Source organism: Silurus meridionalis, chromosome 7, assembly GCF_014805685.1.
Source record: "Silurus meridionalis isolate SWU-2019-XX chromosome 7, ASM1480568v1, whole genome shotgun sequence".
Lineage (NCBI taxonomy): Eukaryota > Metazoa > Chordata > Actinopteri > Siluriformes > Siluridae > Silurus > Silurus meridionalis.
The window spans coordinates 27,206,184-27,228,499 of NC_060890.1; the positions used below are offsets into that span (position 1 = coordinate 27,206,184).

Sequence of the window (22,316 nt, forward strand, 5' to 3'; positions counted from 1 at the left end):
TGTTGCTAACAATTAATTTAGATGCTAACAGCTATGTGTTTAGCATGATGATGTGAGTGAGTAAAACGAATGTGTGTTTTTTTTGGCAGACGCACAGCGACGGACCTGACACTGCTAAACACTCTGAAAGTGACTCATGTAGTGAATGCTGCACATGGCCCCACCCACATCAACACAGGCTTCGCCTTTTACTCCCATGCCCACATCCAGTATCATGGCGTAGAGGCTCCAGACAGCAGAGACTTCAACCTGTCTATGTTCTTCCAGACGACCGCTGATTTCATACACACGGCTCTCAGCCAGGACTGTAAGGACATCACGCTAAGCATCTACTAAAACTAAATCTGTTTGCTTATATGTTGTTTATTTTAAGTGGTGTGTGTGTGTGTGTGTGTGTGTGTGTGTGTGTGCGTGTGGGTGTGTTATCTTCAGCAGGTAAAGTGTTAGTGCACTGTGCTCGGGGAGTTAGCCGCTCGGCTACGCTAGTGTTAGCATACCTTATGATCCACAAACGACTAACAGTGGCTGAGGCTATCACGGCGGTGCGAGGTTACCGGAACATTCTGCCCAATGTCGGATTTCTGGAGCAGTTACGAGAGCTGGATGCAAGACTGCAAAGGAAAGAGATATAGACAGGAATAAGGATGGATGCAAAAAGCTCATAAGTAGAAAATAACCAGCTCATAAGAATTATATAACAAGCTCATAAGATGGATATAAAAAGCTCAAAAGAAGGACATAAGCTCATTAGAAGGACATAACAAGCTCATAAGAGAGATGCAACAAGCTCATAAGGACATAAGCTTATGAGAAGGACATAGCAACGTCATGAGAAGGACATGTTGTTCTCTTGGACAGGTTGTCCTCAACAACTGTTTGAGCGTTTTCTTGTGGACAGCTTTAGAAGAGGCTTCTTCTGGGACGACGGCCTGCAGACCGACTTGTTGAGGTGTGTGGCGTACGGTCTGAGCACTGACAAGTGGATCTTCTGCTCCTGCAACCTCTAAAGCAATGCTGCAGCACTCATGTGTCTGTTTTTTAAAGCAACTTCTGCACCTGACGCACAGCACGAGGACTCGACTGCTTTGATGGACCCTTGTGAGGTCTGTTCCGAGTGGAACCCGTGTTGGAAAACCTCTGTATGACCCTGAACACTGTACTGTAACTCAGTTTCAGGATGTTACTGATCTTCTTGCAGCCTCGGCATCTTTGTGGAGATCAACAACCTACTTCTCACATCCTCAGAGACTCTTTACCATGAGGTCCAGAACATCCAGTGGTCAGTGTGAGAGAATCGACTCAAAGCACCACATTTTAACTGCTCTAATGCAAGATATGCAAATTTGTCTGGTTCTGACAAGCAAACAAACACATAAACATGATGAATAGAACATGAGGCTTTGCATGGTTATAGCACTGTGACGTCATTATGGAGGAGTGGAAGAGGATCCCAGCAACAACCTGTGCAGCTCTGCTAAATTCCATGCCCAGGAGGATTAAAGCAGTGCTGGATAACGATGTCCTCACACACAATATTCACACTTTGGACACAGTTTAGACATGTTCACTGAGGGTGTACTCACTTTAGTTGTAAGTTATTTAGACAGTAATGTCTGTATAATGAGTTATTTTAAGAGGACAGTAAATCTGTACTGATACACAGCTGCACACTGATACTCTAAAATATATACAGGTTTCATTTCGTTTGTTCCTTCATAAGATTATAATAAAATGTTTGCTGAAATGTGAGGGGTGCACTTACTTTTGTGCGATGCTGTATTTGATCACAGCCTGGTTCAGTGTCCAACTGTTCATTGACCATCTTTTACTGGATTTATCTGCATTGGTTGATTAAAAACACACAGCTGGATTTGCATCAGCGACGGACTTTCATCACTATACCATGATTTTATTCCTTGAGAGTTTAAACCATCACTCGTACAAAAACTACACACTTCCACTTACACAGACCCCCAGAATGACCTTATTGTACACAACAGTGCTGTTAAGTCCTCCAATGTGATTGGTCGGAAGATGGTCTATAACTTCTATAGCTCTGCAGAATAATTTATAGCGTTATTGTTGCTTTAGTAACAGCTTGTTCACAGTGATCATAAAAATTAGTTTGATATTAAGTTATGGTTTATGGCTGGAGTCTTCAGGGTCAGTGCTTCAAAAACCATAGAACACTTTGTATGAGTTTAATGAACTTTATAAAGAGAGTGATAAAGTTCAGTCTCTGTTACCTTCACACACAGTTTGGTGTATGTATCTATCCAGTAAAGTAGCTGAAGAAAGGTTGTTTATCTGCAATATTATAGTAACGCCACCAAACAGGAAGTACGTTTATACCTCAGCAAACTTTTAATGTATTACGACTAAAACTGGTAAATCATTGATTGACCTTGTTCTAACACTAACACTGTTGAACACTATCAGTAGTGAAGATCTGAATCATTTGTGTTTGTGTGTCAGGGTATGGAGAGTCCAAGAGTTCTATAAATAGACTGAACCTGACTCCATTCCCAGACTAAAGCAGTTAACTGTGGTTTTATACACACACACACACACACACACACACACACACAGTCTGTCTTCAGCTTTCAGAGCTGCACAAAGACAAGGCGAAACTGAAAGCTTCTAGAGGCATCGATGGTAAGTTCTGGCATGTTCAGCTTTTAAAAGTGACTCATTTTTACTAAAAAACAATGTAGTTCAAACAGGACAAACATTACAACTTATACTCCCCCCCCCAACCTTCCGTTAGTAACTAGGAGTAGGAGAAAAACTCATAGAAATGTTTTCATGCCTTTCCAGATTTATCATGACGTGTTGAACAGTTTTTCACACCTCCTTTATTAGGATTGACAAGCACACAAGCCACGCCTCCTTTATTAGGATTGACAGGCACACAGGCCACACCTCCTTTATTAGGATTTACAAGCACACAAGCCACACCTCCTTTATTAGGATTGACAGGCCACATCTCCTTTATTAGTATTGACAGGCATACAGGCCACACCTCCTTTATTAGGATTGACAGATGCACAGGCCACACCTCCTTTATTAGTATTGACAGGCACACAGGCCACACCTCCTTTATTAGGATTTACAAGCACACAAGCCACACCTCCTTTATTAGGATTGACAGGCCACATCTCCTTTATTAGTATTGACAGGCATACAGGCCACACCTCCTTTATTAGGATTGACAGATGCACAGGCCATACCTCCTTTATTAGTATTGACAGGCACACAGGCCACACCTCCTTTATTAGGATTAACAAGCACACAGGCCACACCTCCTTTATTAGGATTGACAGATGCACAGGCCACACCTCCGTTAAAAGGATTGACAGGCACATAAGCCACACCTCCTTTATAGGGATTGACAGGCACACAGGCCACACCTCCTTTATTAGGATTGACAGTTGCACAGGCCACACCTCCTTTATTAGGATTGACAAGCACACAAGCCACACCTCCGTTAAAAGGATTGACAGGCACACAAGTCACACCTCCTTTATAGGGATTGACAGGCACACAAGCCACACCTCCTTTATTAGGATTGACAAATGCACAGGTCACACCCCCTTTATTTCAACCTGTAGGCAATAGAAGGTTGTACAGAAGGTTGTACAGAAGGTTGTACAGAATGCTCACGTCCCTTCACACTTGTAACTGTTCTTTATCAGTTGTGATCCAGAGGAATAATGGCATCTCGTGAATATGTGACACCCAGTAACTATGAGCTGGAGAAGCTGCTATCACGCGGCACTGTAGCGTACACACACGTCAACGAAGTGTGGCCCAACATCTTCATAGGAGATGAGTGAGTACACAACACACCTTTCACTTAAAAATCAAAATATATCAATCCACATCAGTCCAGCATTGGCAAGAAATCCAGCAGTAATAAATCAGTGATCTGCAGAAGAAATTTTCTGAGCATAAGATCGCTATGTGAAGGTGAGAAGGCCTGGGGTGTAGTCATCATCCCAAAAGGTGTTTAGTAGTGTTGGAGTTGTATAGCAGGAGATCTTCCACTTCAAACCATGTAAAGCAGATCTTCATGGAGCTGGCTTTGTGCACAGGGGCTGGGGCTGGAACTGGTTTGGGTCTGCTAGTTCAAGTGAAGGAAAAATATCATGCTACTTTAAACTTACTAATAACATTTTAGTCTGAACAGTGAACATCATCTCAATTGAAGAAGGTAGACATCTTCAACCATTTGTCTCCTTTGTCTAGAATCTATGCATTTTCCTCTGAGGAACAGCCCTGGAACTTTCAACGATAATCTGCCATGATGGTCTGTCAGTTGCCTGTGCTGTCCAGGATGGGGACATTGCTGTCTCATAAAAACACTATACAAGCAAGTCTACCAATTATTGCTTTAGTCCAGAATGTGGCCTTCACTGCCCATGACAAAGAATCTCATGTTCCTCATATCTAACAATCATTTGCCTTAGATAGAGAAAACATTGTGGAAATTGGTGTCCTTCAACACAGAGACATGCTCCATGTTCTTTAGATTAACCAAAAACATTTTCTGACTAGAATCCAATTATAATTTTAATTGTAAAAATGATAGAACTCCAAATCTATTGAACACCTTCAAAAATAAAATGAAAAATTAGGACACAGTTGTTGTTGAAAGTCCTTCATATGTAGACCTTCAGACGTTGGATTAAATTTAAGTAGACTCTCATGTCCTTGAAGACAAGTGAAAAGCAATTGACTAAGGGCAAATACGCAGGTATATTCATTGTGTGTGTGTGTGTGTGTGTGTGTGTGTGTGTGTTCAAAACAGGCAGACAGCACGGGACCGTTATAGCTTACAGAAACTTGGTGTGACTCATGTTCTAAATGCTGCTGAGGGTGAGAGGAACAGTGTGTGTACTGGAGCTGGTTACTATAGCAACATGGACATAGAGTACTACGGCATTAAGGCAGAAGACATTCCTTCATTCAACATCAGTGTGCACTTCTTCACTTCTGCTGAGTATATGAGACACGTCCTGAGCAACTCCCAAAGTAAGACACTTCACACAATACACTCACTACACTCACAATACACTCACTACACTCAAACAACACTCACTACACTCAAACTACACTCACTACACTCAAACTACACTCACTACACTCAAACTAAACTCACTACACTCACACTACACTCACAATACACTCACTACACCCACTACACTCACACTACACTCACTTCATGCACACTACACTTACAATACACTCACTACACTCAAACCACACTCACTTCACTCACTACACCCACTACACTCAAACCACACTCACTACACTCACTACACCCACTACACTCAAACCACACTCACTACACTCGCACCACACTCACACACACTCACTACACCCACTACACTCACACTACACTCACTTCACGCACACTACACTTACAATACACTCACTACACTCAAACTACACTCACTTCACTCACACTACACTTACAATACACTCACTACACTCACAATACACTCACTACACTCACTTTACTCACACCACACTCACACCACACTTACAATACACTCACTACACTCAAACTACACTCACTTCACTCACACTACACTCACAATACACTCACTACACTCACTTTACTCACACTACACTTACAATACACTCACTACACTCAAACTACACTCACTTCACTCACACTACACTCACAATACACTCACTACACTCACTTTACTCACTACACTTACAATACACTCACTACACTCACACTACACTCACTTCACTCACACTACACTTACAATACACTCACTACGCCCACTACACTCACACTACACTTACTGTAGCATGCCCCCCAAGACAGAGATGAAACCTTTACTGATGGTTTTATGATGCTTTAATCCTTTGTTAAACCTTTTCCGTTCACCATATCACCAACGTAAGAGCTGCAATTTACATAAACACACGATTTATTAGCTAACACGGTTCAAAATCCGCTAGCTTTACATTTGTGCAAACGTACACATTAACAGACGAAATATGCATTTGTCACGCTATTGAACATACCTTTTGCCTCTTCTGAGGGGCTGCAAGCATAAATTACACATATATTATAACATCCAGTGTCGATGAACGCTATCGTTATACTAAAACTGCACTAACCCGAGCGCGCCCACTCGAACCTAAACACAAAGCTAAGCTTAACACCGGAAGTCAAAACATTGCACTTTAGAATTTCAAAAAATAAAAGACAAACACATTTCCTACAAAATATACTGATGGTTATTTACACTTACAATACACTCAAACTACACTCACTACACTCAAACTAAACTCACTACACTCACACTACACTCACAATACACTCACCACACTCACACTACACTCACACTACACTCACTTCCCGCACACTACACTTACAATACACTCACTACACTCAAACTACACTCACTTCACTCACGCTACACTCACAATACACTCACTACACTCACAATACACTCACTTCACTCACTACACCCACTACACTCACACTACACTTACAATACACTCAAACTACACTCACTTCACTCACACTACACTCACAATACACTCACTACACTCAAACCTACACTCACTTCACTCACGCCACACTCACAATACACTCACTACACTCACAATACACTCACCACATTCACACTACACTCACAATACACTCACTACACTCAAACCACACTCACTTCACTCACGCTACACTCACAATACACTCACTACACTCACAATACACTCACTACACTTAAACTACACTCACTTCACTCACACTACACTTACAATACACTCACTTTACTCACACTACACTTACAATACACTCACTTCACTCACACCACACTTACAATACACTCACTACACTCAAACTACACTTACTTCACTCACACTACACTTACAAAACACTCAAACTACACTCACTTCATTTATACTACACTTACAATACACTCACTACACTCAAACTACACTCACTTCACTCACACTACACTTACAATACACTCACCACGCCCACTACACTCACACTACACTTACAATACACTCAAACAACACTCACTTCACTCACACTACACTTACAATACACTCACTATGCCCACTACACTCACACCACACTTACAATACACTCACTACACTCACAATACACTCACTACACTCACTTTACTCACACTACACTCACACTACACTTACAATACACTCACTACACTCAAACCACACTCACTTCACTCACACCACACTCACACACACTCACTACACTCACTTTACTCACACTACACTTACAATACACCTCACTACACTCAAACCACACTCACTTCACTCACACTACACTCACAATACACTCACTACACTCACTTTACTCACACTACACTTACAATACACTCACTACACTCACACTACACTCACTTCACTCACACTACACTTACAATACACTCACTACGCCCACTACACTCACACTACACTTACTGTAGCATGCCCCCCAAGACAGAGATGAAACCTTTACTGATGGTTTTATGATGCTTTAATCCTTTGTTAAACCTTTTCCGTTCACCATATCACCAACGTAAGAGCTGCAATTTACATAAACACACGATTTATTAGCTAACACGGTTCAAAATCCGCTAGCTTTACATTTGTGCAAAACGTACACATTAACAGACGAAATATGCATTTGTCACGCTATTGAACATACCTTTTGCCTCTTCTGAGGGGCTGCAAGCATGAATTACACATATATTATAACATCCAGTGTCGATGAACGCTATCGTTATACTAAAACTGCACTAACCCGAGCGCGCGCTCCACTCGAACCTAAACACAAAGCGCGAAGCTTAACACCCGAAGTCAAAACATTGCACTTTAGAATTTCAAAAAATAAAAGACAAACACATTTCCTACAAAATATACTGATGGTTATTTACACTCCCACAAAATTATGCGTTTTGTTATATCAGTATAACCACGACGGAGAATTTTCAACAACAAATAACCATTTCTCCTAATTAGTTTATGAACATTCTAATATCAGAATTAACTTTTGCACAGGACGCTCCACAATAGAAAGCTTACTACTGCGTTGACCCTTGTTATTCAGTTTTTTATCTCCAACGGAGATTTTCACTCGTCTCACGAGTCCGTCCTTGCCTTTAACAGTCTCCAGGACTCTGGCAAGTTTCCATTCACCTCTGGGTGACAGTTCATCAATGTCCAACACAATGTCACCTTCTGTTATATTCCTTTTTGGTAAGTGCCAGCGCTGCCTAGCAATAATGTTGTGCAAATATTCACGCCTCCACCTGCACCAAAACTGTTCAGTCAAAAACTGCACACGACGCCATCTCTTTGCTCCATAGAGGTCCTCCTTTGGAAAGGTACCAGGTGGGGGCAGAGTTGTGCTGGATTTCATGTGAAGCAGGTGGTTAGGGGTAAGTGGTTCCAAGCTGTCAGGGTTGTTAAGGTTGTCTACAGTCAGCGGGCGACTGTTAACTATGGTCATAGCTTCATAAAATAAAGTCCGTAGTGAAGCATCATTTAGTCTACCACGCCAGTGACAGAGTAGTATTCAACACACTTCTGACAGTCCTTATCTGGCGCTCCACACTCCGCCTGCGTGACTGGAGTGGGGTGCATTCATCACAAAGTCACACTGGTTTTGAGACAGATAAGTGCTCAGTCTTTCAGTGTCCAGTTCACTTAGGGCAGCTTTAAACTCATTTTTGCACCGACAAAGTTTGTTCCTGGTCACATCTGATTTGGCGAATTGCACCTCTGATAGCAATGAAACACCTTAGTGAATTAATGAATGTGTCAGTGGATAGGTCCTCTAATAGCTCAATGTGAATGGCTCGGGAGCAAAAGCATGTGAACAAAAGTCCATACCGTTTGTGTGTTTTTCGCCTTCTGTAGTTACAAAGGGCCAAAACAGTCCATACCGCAGTATGTGAATGGTGGTGAGGGCTCTAAGCGTTCTGCAGGTAAGTCGCTCATTCTCTGACCCTCCGAGCCTTGCGGAGTCTGCGGCAGATGACACACTGGCGGATAAAAGAAGCAATGGTTCTGCTCATCCTGGGATCCAGTAGCCACTGGATCTGATTTCGTTTGTGGTGAAGCCCTTTCCTTGATGCTTTACTTTATTGTGACAGTGAGCTATTATGAGTTTGGTCACATGATGTTCCTTTGGAATCACAATGGGGTGTTTGAAAGAGTCTTTGATAGACGAAAGTCTCCCTCCGACCTTAACAAGTCCATCCGTGTCCCTGAAAATGTCTAAGTGGAACAGTTTGTTGTGATGTGGGAGCTGGTTGCCTTTGTTTATTAGTTTTATCTCCTTTCCATACGTTTGTCTTTGAACATCCTGAATGATGACACGTACTGCACTTTCTTGTTCGCTCACTGTAGCCGGCGCATCTGATTTGACTTTCTTGGTCCTTCTGATGAGACGTGCTACAGCTTTGACTGCCTTGGACCATGATGAAAACTTGGACAAACGTTCTGAAAGGCTGAATGTCTCCGTAACTTTGGTTAACATTTGTTTGTATTTTTCTTACTTCAGGATCTCCAAGAGACAGTTCTAACTCTACACTTTGTGTTGCGGGCAGGTCTTTCTCCCAAAGAAAGGAGGGGCCGGTGAACCAGTTAGAAGAGAGAAGCTCAGTGACAGATTTACCCCTAGATGCCATATCGGCTGGGTTCTCTTCAGATGGCACGTAAAACCATTGCTGAGGTTGTGTACTTTGGCGAATCATTTGGACCCTATTCGTGCCTCATTGTTTACATAGCCCAAAACTACCTTAGAATCTGTCCAGAAATACTCTTTGACTTGAGCGTAGCAGAGTTCTTCTCTCAACATGTTACTAATGGAGACTGAAACTACAGCTGCAGTTAGCTCAAGTCTAGGGATTGTAGTCAGCTTGGTGGGAGAAACACGGGCTTTGGCTATTACCAATGAACAGTGAATCCCCTCTTTACTGTTTTTGGCTCTTAAATAGGTGCATTGTCCATAACCACTCGTGCTCGCATCCAAAAAGTGGTGCAACTCTATTTCTTTAATCTCTCCAAAACTAGCAGGAAAGTAGCAGCGAGTTATGTTTACCTTGTTTAAGTTTGCAAAGTCACATTGCCAGCTCTCCCACCTTGGTCTCAGTGATTCTGGCAGGGGGTCATCCCAGTTGATACCTTGGTGACACATTTCCTGCAGGATTCTTTTTCCGTGAAGTACATATGGCGCCAGGAAGCCAAGGGGGTCATAGATGGATGCGACAGTAGATAAGATGCCTCTACGTGTTGCTGGTTGGTCCTTTAAGGTGTTGTCAAATCTGAAACAGTCCCTCTCAATGTTCCATTGGATGCCTAAGGCCCGTTCCTGTGGCATGTCTTTGAGTGTTAAGTCCTTTGTTTTTGTTTCTCCAGCACGTTCAGATGGCGGGATGCTTTGTAGCACAGCAGGGCTACTTGAGATAAATTTATGCAGACGGAGACCTCCTTGCTTGCATATTTCTGTTGCCTCTTGCGCGAGCTGTATTGCCTTTTCAACGGTGTCTGTGCTTGTGACTCCGTCGTCCACATAAAAGTCATTTTCCATGAACTCAGATCCTGCAGGGTGAGTGTGACAGTGTTCTTTAGCTAAATACCTTAGTCCGTAATTTGCACACCCTGGGGATGATGTCGCACCGAAAAGATGTACCTTCATTCTGTACACAAGTGGCTGTGTCTCTATGTTGCCGTTTTTCCACCACAGAAAACTCAGGTAATCTCTGTCGCAGGGCTGAACGTGAAACTGGTGGAACATCTTCTCTATATCGCACATTAGAGCGATAGGACGTTGTCTGAACCGAAGAAGGATGCCTGTTAGATTGTTAATCAGATCTGGCCCTTGGAGAAGATGATCGTTTAGACTTGTACCATTGTGTTTGGCCGAACAATCGAACACAACACGTAGTTTTGTGGGTTTTTTGGGGTGGTATATCCCGTGATGGGGAATGTACCATCGTTCGCCTTGTTTTCCGTCATTGTGTACCTCTTCTACATCACCTCTCTCAATAATGTCCTTCATGTACGTTATATAGTCTCTTTTGTAATTTTCATCTTTGTTGAACTTTCGCTTTAAGTGTTCGAGTCTGATTTCAGCAAGCCTTCTGTTGTCGGGTAAATGGGGTCTTTGTCGGAATGGTAGAGGCATCTCACAGTGTCCTTGTTCATTTTTCCTTATTCCCTCCTTAAGCTTGTCCAAAAAGATGAGATCCTCTTGTGAGACCATTTTGTCACTTGCCTCTGTGTCCTTAAAATCCGACTCTAGCACACGAATCACGTCCATGGGTGTAACAGGGGGTAATTCCTTTATTGTTATCCTATGACACAAACTTGACTGAGTTTCATTGAGCGCTGGTGTGGAGCCTCCAACGATACTCCACCCAAGGTCCGTGCGGATTGCATATGGCTCCTCTCCTTCTCCCACGAGAACTTGTCTTGGAGCTAAAGTTCTGGGACAGTTAAATCCGATAAGGAGTCCAACATCACAACTCAACAAAGGAGGTATCTTATCTGCAATTTCTGTCAGATGGGGCCATTGTTTTGCCGTGTCACTAGTGGGTATGTTGTCATAGTTAACTGGAATAAAGTCTTTGGTATATGAGGGGGGTAGGTCGATGCGAATGTCTGAATCATAACCTCTCACACACATTCCAGAGACTCTGTGACTCTTGACAGTAGAATGAACACCTAGCATGGTAGTTAGCTTTAACTTTACAGGGTGAGTTTCTGCTCGTAGCTGTTTGCTTAATTCTTCACAGACAAATGTGCTGTCACTCTGTGTGTCTAATAGTGCGTAAACTAATAGCTCTTCAGACGGGCTCTGCACTGTAGACACCCATACAGGAACAATCATGGAAGTGCTACTAGATTGACCCACCTTAGTAACATTGAGAGCTGTCGCGGTTTCATTTGGAGTGTTTGAGCTGTGTTTTCAGAGCTTTGAGACCTTACATATGACTTGTGATTGTCATTGTGCAGACAAGTGGGATGCCTTCCTTTGCAAATGTCACAAATGTGGCGATAGCGACAATCTTTGGCGTTATGGCCGACCTTTAAGCATCCATAGCACAGTTTATTGTCCTTAACATATGTGCGCTTCTCTTCTAATGGCCGTTCTGAAAAGTTAGGGCACTTTGATAACTGGTGGTTTTCATCTTTGCAAAACATGCACTGTACCTTTAATTTTGTGTTGCTAGTCCTTGCTTTGTTGTTTTGTACCGTGGCTTGGGTTGTGAAGACTTGTGTGGATCTGTGTGATTTAAAGTCCTTTGTGTTCCTTTTCTCATAAGATAAGCTGCATGAGTGAAGCGCATGAGAGGAAGTGACCGGGTTGCATGCGATCTCCGCTTCGACTGCCACAAAATGTGCAAAGTCCTGGAAAGAGGGAAAATCCTTTCCTTCCATAAGTGTAACTGTCACCCGTCGATTCCAACGGGCTGCCAGCCAGTCAGGAACTTTCTGCAGCAATTTTTGATTTTCCTCGCAGTCACTAAGTATCTCTAGGCCTTTTACGTGTGGTGTGGCTTGGAGACATGCATTTAGAAAGTCAGAAAATGCCCTTAATCCTTCTCGTCCTTTGAGTTTATTTTTGGCCATTTTAACAGTTTGTCTCTGAAAGCTTTTTGGATAACAAAAGGCGGGCCGTAACGTTGGTCAAGCTTTTGCCATGCATCCCTGTATGCCTCTTCGTCACTGCGAAAAATGTGCCTTCAAGACAATTTTGAGCTGGGCCTGTGACATACCTTTTTAGTAGATGAAGTTTATCAGCAGGTGAGATACCTTTGCAGTCCACAAGTGAAGAGAATGAAGCCTTCCATTCAATGTAGTTTATTGGATCTCCACTGAAAACTGTGGGCATTGGCACTGGAATTCTGTTTATAGCTATGCTATTTTGAATTGCTTGGGCCAACTGGGAAATGTCAGTGAGAGGTGTTTGCGTGACAATTTGAGGGTTTGGACTGTTCATCGTTTGATTTGGCATATGGATGGACACATTGTTTTGTGGCATTATTGAAGGTAAGTTACTAGAGGGAACTGCTGCTTCATTAACTGATTGGTGACCAACAGAGAAAGGTATGCTGTTTGGTTGTATTTGCTGATATTCCATATCCATGTTAATTTCTCTGTCGTAGATCTCAAGTTTTGCACGAGCAGCTTGTATTTCCTTTTCTGCCTTTAAACGCTCAAGTTCTGATTGTATATCTTTCATTTTTTCCTTTTGTTTAATTTCCTCCTGCACAATTTTATATTCTGCTTCCTTTACCGCCAACTCCGCAGCCGCTTCAATCCTTTTGGCTGTGATGCTTGAAGTATCAGACTGCTTACGAAACTAGACTGAGAGGCAGTACCGTAGATGGAGCGGGCGTACTGTTGTGATGGTAGCTGATGAAGACGCTGCCTTTCTCGATCTGCATCGAAATCACCATCTATTCCTGTTATACGTTCACTAAGTATTTTCATAATGTCCTTAGACACTGCTTCACAAGAGTCCATTTTGCGTCTTGTGTCAGGGGATGGCATAGTACGCTCTCTAATTTCACTGTACACCTTCATCATGTTGTTCAGACCATTTTCAATTTCGTTTGCCATTTCACACAGCTCGTGCTCTGATAAGACAGTCTTTAGGCTTTCTCTGGACTTTCTGATTAGCTGTTTCCATTGTTCATAGAGACTGATAAGTTTTTTGTTCTTTTTAATCAGTTCGTCTTTTTGGTAGGCTAGCATTTTTTCCGTTAACACACTAGGGCGCTCTGAACGTCTGGGTAACGACAACTCGGTCGGCAGTTCGGCTAATTGGTTTTCTTTGCGTTCAATATCGTCCTTTAACTCCTGTCTTGACATACTTTCTGTATCTCCTTGATGTAATAAAGCTCTCGTTTCATGGATTTCGATTTGTAGCTTACGTGTTTGCTCTTCGATATCGTCCATTTTCCGTGCTGTTGTCGTTGTCCTTAGAGTTCACGAGCCGCTCGATATAGCACGCTGAGGTGAAGCTCTTACTGTAGCATGCCCCCCAAGACAGAGATGAAACCTTTACTGATGGTTTTATGATGCTTTAATCCTTTGTTAAACCTTTTCCGTTCACCATATCACCAACGTAAGAGCTGCAATTTACATAAACACACGATTTATTAGCTAACACGGTTCAAAATCCGCTAGCTTTACATTTGTGCAAAACGTACACATTAACAGACGAAATATGCATTTGTCACGCTATTGAACATACCTTTTGCCTCTTCTGAGGGGCTGCAAGCATGAATTACACATATATTATAACATCCAGTGTCGATGAACGCTATCGTTATACTAAAACTGCACTAACCCGAGCGCGCGCTCCACTCGAACCTAAACACAAAGCGCGAAGCTTAACACCGGAAGTCAAAACATTGCACTTTAGAATTTCAAAAAATAAAAGACAAACACATTTCCTACAAAATATACTGATGGTTATTTACACTTACAATACACTCAAACTACACTCACTACACTCAAACTAAACTCACTACACTCACACTACACTCACAATACACTCACTACACCCACTACACTCACACTACACTCACTTCACTCACACTACACTTACAATACACTCACTACACTCAAACTACACTCACTTCACTCACGCCACACTCACAATACACTCACTACACTCACAATACACTCACTTCACTCACTACACCCACTACACTCACACTACACTTACAATACACTCAAACCACACTCACTTCACTCACACTACACTCACAATACACTCACTACACTCAAACTACACTCACTTCACTCACGCCACACTCACAATACACTCACTACACTCACAATACACTCACTACATTCACACTACACTCACAATACACTCACTACACTCAAACTACACTCACTTCACTCACGCCACACTCACAATACACTCACCACACTCACAATACACTCACTTCACTTAAACTACACTCACTTCACTCACACTACACTTACAATACACTCACTTTACTCACACTACACTTACAATACACTCACTTCACTCACACTACACTTACAATACACTCACTACACTCAAACTACACTCACTTCACTCACTACACCCACTACACTCACTACACTCAAACTAAACTCACTACACTCACACTACACTCACAATACACTCACTACACCCACTACACTCACACTACACTCACTTCCCGCACACTACACTTACAATACACTCACTACACTCAAACTACACTCACTTCACTCACGCCACACTCACAATACACTCACTACACTCACAATACACTCACTTCACTCACTACACCCACTACACTCACACTACACTTACAATACACTCAAACTACACTCACTTCACTCACACTACACTCACAATACACTCACTACACTCAAACTACACTCACTTCACTCACGCTACACTCACAATACACTCACTACACTCACACTACACTCACACTACACTCACACTACACTCACTTCACTCACACTACACTTACAATACACTCACTACGCCCACTACACTCACACTACACTTACAATACACTCAAACAACACTCACTTCACTCACACCACACTCACAATACACTCACTATGCCCACTACACTCACACTACACTTACAATACACTCAAACCACACTCACTTCACTCACACTGCACTCACTACACTCAAACTACACTCACTTTACTCACATTACACTTACAATCCACTCACTACGCCCACTACACTCACACTACACTCACTTTACTCACACTACACTCACACTACACTCACTTCACTCACACTGCACTCACTACACTCAAACCACACTCACTTTACTCACACTACACTTACAATACACAAACTACACCAACTACACTCACACTGCACTCACTACACTCAAGCTATATTTAAAATACACTCAATACACTCAAACTACACTTACAATACACTCACTTCACTCACACTGCACTCACTACACTCACAATACACTCACTTCACTCACGCTACACTCACACTGCACTCACTACACTCATGCTACACTAACTTCAATCAAACTACACTCACTTCACTCATACTACACTTACAATACACTCACACTGCACTCACTACACTAATACACTTATGCTCCATTTACTACACCCACTACACTCACTACACTCATACTACACTTACAATACACTCACACTGCACTCACTACACTCATACTACACTTACAATACACTCACTACACCCACTACACTCACTACACTCAAACCACACTCACTTTACTCACACTACACTTACAATACACAAACTACACCAACTACACTCACACTGCACTCACTACACTCAAGCTATATTTAAAATACACTCAATACACTCAAACTACACTTACAATACACTCACTTCACTCACACTACACTCACACACTACACTCACTTCACTCACGCCACACTCACACTGCACTCACTACACTCATGCTACACTAACTTCAATCAAACTACACTCACTTCACTCATACTACACTTACAATACACTCACACTGCACTCACTACACTAATACACTTATGCTCCATTTACTACACCCACTACACTCACTACACTCATACTACACTTACAATACACTCACACTGCACTCACTACACTCATACTACACTTACAACACACTCACTACACTTACACTGCACTCACTATACTCACTTCACTCATACTACACTCACAATACACTCACTACACCCACTACACTCACACTACACTCACACCACACTCACTTCCCGCACACTACACTTACAATACACTCACTACACTCAAACTACACTCACTTCACTCACGCCACACTCACAATACACTCACTACACTCACAATACACTCACTTCACTCACTACACCCACTACACTCACACTACACTTACAATACACTCAAACTACACTCACTTCACTCACTACACTCACAATACACTCACTACACTCAAACTACACTCACTTCACTCACGCCACACTCACAATACACTCACTACACTCACAATACACTCACTACATTCACACTACACTCACAATACACTCACTACACTCAAACCACACTCACTTCACCACACTACACTTACAATACACTCACCACACTCACAATACACTCACCACACTTACACTGCACTCACTACACTTACACTGCACTCACTACACTTACAATACACTCACTTTACTCACACTACACTTACAATACACTCACTTCACTCACACTACACTTACAATACACTCACCACACTCAAACCACACTTACTTCACTCACACCACACTTACAATACACTCAAACTACACTCACTTCATTTATACTACACTTACAATACACTCACTACACTCAAACTACACTCACTTCACTCACTACACTTACAATACACTCACTACGCCCACTACACTCACACTACACTTACAATACACTCAAACAACACTCACTTCACTCACACTACACTTACAATACACTCACTATGCCCACTACACTCACACTACACTTACAATACACTCAAACTACACTCACTTCACTCACACTGCACTCACTACACTCAAACTACACTCACTTTACTCACATTACACTTACAATCCACTCACTACGCCCACTACACTCACACTACACTTACAATACACTCAAACCACACTCACTTCACTCACACTGCACTCACTACACTCAAACCACACTCACTTTACTCACACTACACTTACAATACACAAACTACACCAACTACACTCACACTGCACTCACTACACTCAAGCTATATTTAAAATACACTCAATACACTCAAACTACACTTACAATACACTCACTTCACTCACACTACACTCACGTTACACTAACTTCACTCACGCCACACTCACACTGCACTCACTACACTCATGCTACACTAACTTCAATCAAACCACACTCACTTCACTCATACTACACTCACAATACACTCACACTGCACTCACTACACTAATACACTTATGCTCCATTTACTACACCCACTACACTCACTACACTCATACTACACTTACAATACACTCACACTGCACTCACTACACTCATACTACACTTACAATACACTCACTACACTTACACTGCACTCACTATACTCACTTCACTCATACTACACTTACAATACACTCACACTGCACTCACTACACTAATACACTCATGCTCCATTCACTACACCCACTACACTCACTACACTCATACTACACTTAAAATACTCACTTCACTCATACTACACTTACAATACACTCACTACACTCACACTGCACTCACTACACTCATACTACACTTACAACACACTCACTACACTAATACACTCATGCTCCATTCACTACACCCACTACACTCACACTGCACTCACTATACTCACTTCACTCATACTACACTTACAACACACTCACTACACTAATACACTCATGCTCCATTCACTACACCCACTACACTCACACTGCACTTACTACACTCTGTAGCGTCTGGCACAGGTCATTTAGACTTCATGTCCCAGGCATTCCTTTTAACCTATGACATCTTTACCTCAATCAAAAGTTGAAACTTTTATTGGGGGTAATATAGTCGTAAAGTGCCACACTCCCCCTTTTTAAAGACACAAACCGGACCAGACCCTGAACTCCTGTTGAGTTCACCAAGACCCCCTAATCCTAAAACACACACCCACACACAACTGGCTCCAGAAGGTCTGGATCCTACCACAAGACGAGATAACCCCATGCAGGTTCTCTGTTGACCGCATAGAGACCGCGACCATAAAACACCCACACATACACAATGCACACACACACACACACACACACACACACACACTGATACAATAAAGCATTCCTTTTTCTAATTAAACAAAATGAATAAGATGCTCCACACCCCACGACATTAACCTATACTTGTATGTATCTCCTTTATTGTTCATAGTTGTACGCTAAAGATCCTATTAATGTAACTCTATTAATGTGTCTCTTCTATTAAGGCTTAATTGACTTAAAATTATCTGTTCTTTACTTTCCTGACAAGGGTGCATTTCATTTGATCAGAATACGACATTGTACTAACATCCGTTATACGTTAATTACTGGTCCCAGCACGTTAATGTATACCTGTTCTAATGCTGTATGTCCTTTTAAGGCCTGATGTCAGAATTTATACAAAATTATCTGCTCTTCACTTTCCTAATGAAAGTGCATTTTGTTTTGTGTTTTCATTCTTTTATCAGAACATAATGTTGTAGTAACATTAGTTACACTTTGACTACTGATCTATGTATGTAATGTACCGCTGCCGTTATGCCATCAATCCTCTCGTGTTTAGTATCCAAATGACCACAAAATTACCTGTAACTTACTTTTCAAACAATGGTACATGTTATTGGATCACGAAAGTCACCATACCGTCTTAATACACTTCAGATAAAACTTTAAAGTTCTATAATCCAAACCATGCCCACAGACACATGGAACAAAGGGAAGTTTTTCCCTCCAAAATCTCGACCCTAAGTATTGGCGTTCCCCAAAGATGGGTGGAGTTCGAGACCTTTAAAATGTCACGAACACCACCAATCGTTGGTCAGACGTACGAAACAGCTTGGAAACGACTCCCTCTTTCTTCAAGATCTTCCAGCAAGCTTCACTTCCAAGAACAACCACCGCTCTGATCTTCAGGAGAACCTGGAAGAACATCTGACCCCACCCTAACTGGCTCTTCAAAGATTTCCTTTTCGCATCCGGACTTTTGCGCAACAAGCCAATGCAAGTAACCGTTTCCTTTACCAACGAATTTAGATGCGTATTTTAAGTCTTAGTAAATCTTAAGGTGAATTTAAATTCCTGTGACGATTTCCCAGTTAGGGTGTGCTTAATTTTGAAGCTGAAGCATTTCCATCCATCCCCTTTCCTTTAACTCTTTCTTGTTTCCTTCTCTTCCTCCTTTCATAGTTTTAACCTTTCTTTATTTTATTTTTGTTTTCTTCATTTCTTTGTTTGTTCGTGTAGCTAGTTCTTTGTGTGTTTGTCTCATTTATTAAAAGCCATATTTTTCACAAATGATTGCCTCTGAGTACGTTCGCAAAGTTCCTGCAATATCCGGTTTGAACTACTTGCTCTTTTAATTTAATTTAGAGGTATAAAGTAAAAGGGGGGTTACGTCTTTCTCGGCCAGGGAGATACCTCTTTTATAGAATTAATATAAATTATACTGTCTGTTTGGTGGACGAACAGACAAATAAGTGTAATGTTAATTCCATTACCGTCAATTCAATTAAACTTAAATATTTAGGAGTAACTATAACCTGTTATAATTACTTATAAATATTCAATTTTCTTTGCGAACTAAATTCGCTACAACTCACTACACTCAAACTACACTCACTACACTCACACTACACTTACAATACACTCACTACACCAACTACACTCATACTGCATTCAATACACTTACTACACTCACTACACTCACGCTACACTAACTTTACTCATGCTACACTCACAATACACTGACTACACTCAAACTACACTTACACAAAACGCACTACACTTATACTACACTTACAATACACTCACTACACTCACACTGCACTCACTGCACTCACGCCACACACATTATACACTATACTCACTTCACTCATACTACACCCTCCGTTATACACTATACTCATGCTACACTCACACAACACTCACTACACTCACTACACTCACACTGCACTCACTACAATTATACACTGACTACACTTAAACTACACTCAATACACTGACTACACTCAAACCACACTCACTACACTCACACAACACTCACTACACTCACGCTACACACATTATACACTATACTCACACTACACTTACAATACACTCACTACAATCACACTGCACTTACTACACTCAATTCTCACACTATACTCACACTACACTTACAATACACTCACTACACTCACTACACTCACTACACTCACTACAATTATACACTGACTACACTCAAACTACACTCAATACACTGACTACACTCACACTACAGTCACTACTCTCATGCTACACTCACATTGCACTTACTACACTCACTACAATCACACTACACTCACTACACTCACTACTCTCATGCTACACATTTACACTGCCCTCACTACAGTCATGCTACACTCAATACACTTCCACTGCTCTCACTACTCTCACACTGCACTAACGACACTTATGCTACACTCACACAACACTCACTACACTCACACAGCACTTACTACACTCAATTCTCACACTATACTCAGGTCACACTCACCCTACTCTCTAATCATACTCTGTTAAATTGAACCCACTCTCATTGTCCTTTTCCCCTTGTTGTAGACAAGCTGCTCGTACACTGTGTAATGGGACGGAGCCGCTCAGCCACACTGGTCCTCGCCTACCTAATGATTGAGAAGAAGATGCTGCTCGTGGAGGCCATTGAGCAGGTGAAGCGCCGCAGACAGATCATCCCTAACTGGGGCTTCCTGAAGCAGTTGAGGGAACTCGACACCTTCCTTCTAGAACAGAGGAGTGAACACACACACACAGAGACTGCAGAGAGCACTGAGAGGACTCGCCCCTAACACTCAGTTATTAATGGAGCAACAAATGCACTACATAAAGACCTGAATGTGGGGTGTTTATCACACTACACACAATATACTCCATGTGTTTATACACTCTACTCACACTACACATTATACTCCATGTGTTTATACACTCTACTCACACTACACACAATATACTCCATGTGTTTATACACTCTACTCACACTACACACAATATACTCCATGTGGTTATACACTCTACTCACACTACACACATTCTACACCCTCCGTATATACACTATACTCACGCTAAACACATTATACACCCTCCGTTTATACACTCTACTCACACTACACACATTCTACACCCTCCGTATATACACTCTACTCACGCTAGACACATTATACACAACCTCCGTTTATACACTCTACTCACACTACACACATTATACTCCATGTGGTTATACACTATACTCACACTACACACATTATACACCCTCCGTTTATACACTATACTCACACTACACACATTATACTCCATGTGGTTATACACTAGACTCACACTACACACATTATACACCCTCCGTTTATACACTATACCCACACTACAAACATTATACACCATCCATTTATACACTTTACTCACACTACACACACATTATACACTATACTCACACTACACACATTATACTCCATCCGTTTATACACTATACCACACTACACACATTATACTCCATCCGTTTATACACTATACTCACACACACATTATACACCCTCGTTTATACACTATACTCACACTACACACATTAT

At 41.8% G+C, this 22,316-nt stretch overlaps 2 protein-coding genes and 3 long non-coding RNA genes across 7 annotated transcripts in view; 2 read left to right on the forward strand and 3 right to left on the reverse strand.

Moving 5' to 3' along the window:
* Positions 1 to 1,014, forward strand: part of LOC124388515 (dual specificity phosphatase 29-like) — a 3,926-nt gene extending 2,912 nt beyond the window's left edge. For 2 of the 3 annotated variants that reach the window (XM_046853216.1, XM_046853218.1), the window contains exons 2-3: positions 90 to 307; positions 433 to 1,014. In XM_046853216.1, the coding sequence (XP_046709172.1) occupies positions 90 to 307; positions 433 to 632 (418 nt within the window). In that variant the 3' untranslated portion in view covers positions 633 to 1,014. The remainder of the gene's footprint in view (positions 1 to 89; positions 308 to 432) is intronic. The other variant, XM_046853217.1, reaches the window with a different exon arrangement.
* Positions 1 to 6,174, reverse strand: part of LOC124388527 — a 21,137-nt gene extending 14,963 nt beyond the window's left edge. Inside the window, exons 1-3 of the long non-coding RNA XR_006926433.1 lie at positions 6,046 to 6,174; positions 1,763 to 1,838; positions 498 to 611 (exon numbers count right to left, since the gene is read on the reverse strand). This is a non-coding gene — a long non-coding RNA (uncharacterized LOC124388527). The remainder of the gene's footprint in view (positions 1 to 497; positions 612 to 1,762; positions 1,839 to 6,045) is intronic.
* Positions 2,591 to 21,644, forward strand: dusp29 (dual specificity phosphatase 29). Its single transcript, XM_046853212.1, has 4 exons — positions 2,591 to 2,655; positions 3,696 to 3,832; positions 4,811 to 5,034; positions 21,298 to 21,644. Exons 2-4 carry the CDS (start codon positions 3,714 to 3,716, stop codon positions 21,540 to 21,542), a joined length of 588 nt encoding a protein of 195 aa, XP_046709168.1. The 5' UTR covers positions 2,591 to 2,655; positions 3,696 to 3,713; the 3' UTR covers positions 21,543 to 21,644.
* On the reverse strand, positions 7,496 to 8,526 carry LOC124388530. The gene is made up of 2 exons (XR_006926436.1): positions 7,685 to 8,526; positions 7,496 to 7,562 (listed from the first exon to the last, which is right to left on the reverse strand). It is a non-coding gene; the product is annotated as an uncharacterized LOC124388530 (long non-coding RNA).
* LOC124388531 lies at positions 14,060 to 14,471 on the reverse strand. Its single transcript, XR_006926437.1, has 2 exons — positions 14,249 to 14,471; positions 14,060 to 14,126 (listed from the first exon to the last, which is right to left on the reverse strand). It is a non-coding gene; the product is annotated as an uncharacterized LOC124388531 (long non-coding RNA).
* Positions 21,645 to 22,316: the final 672 nt, after the last annotated feature.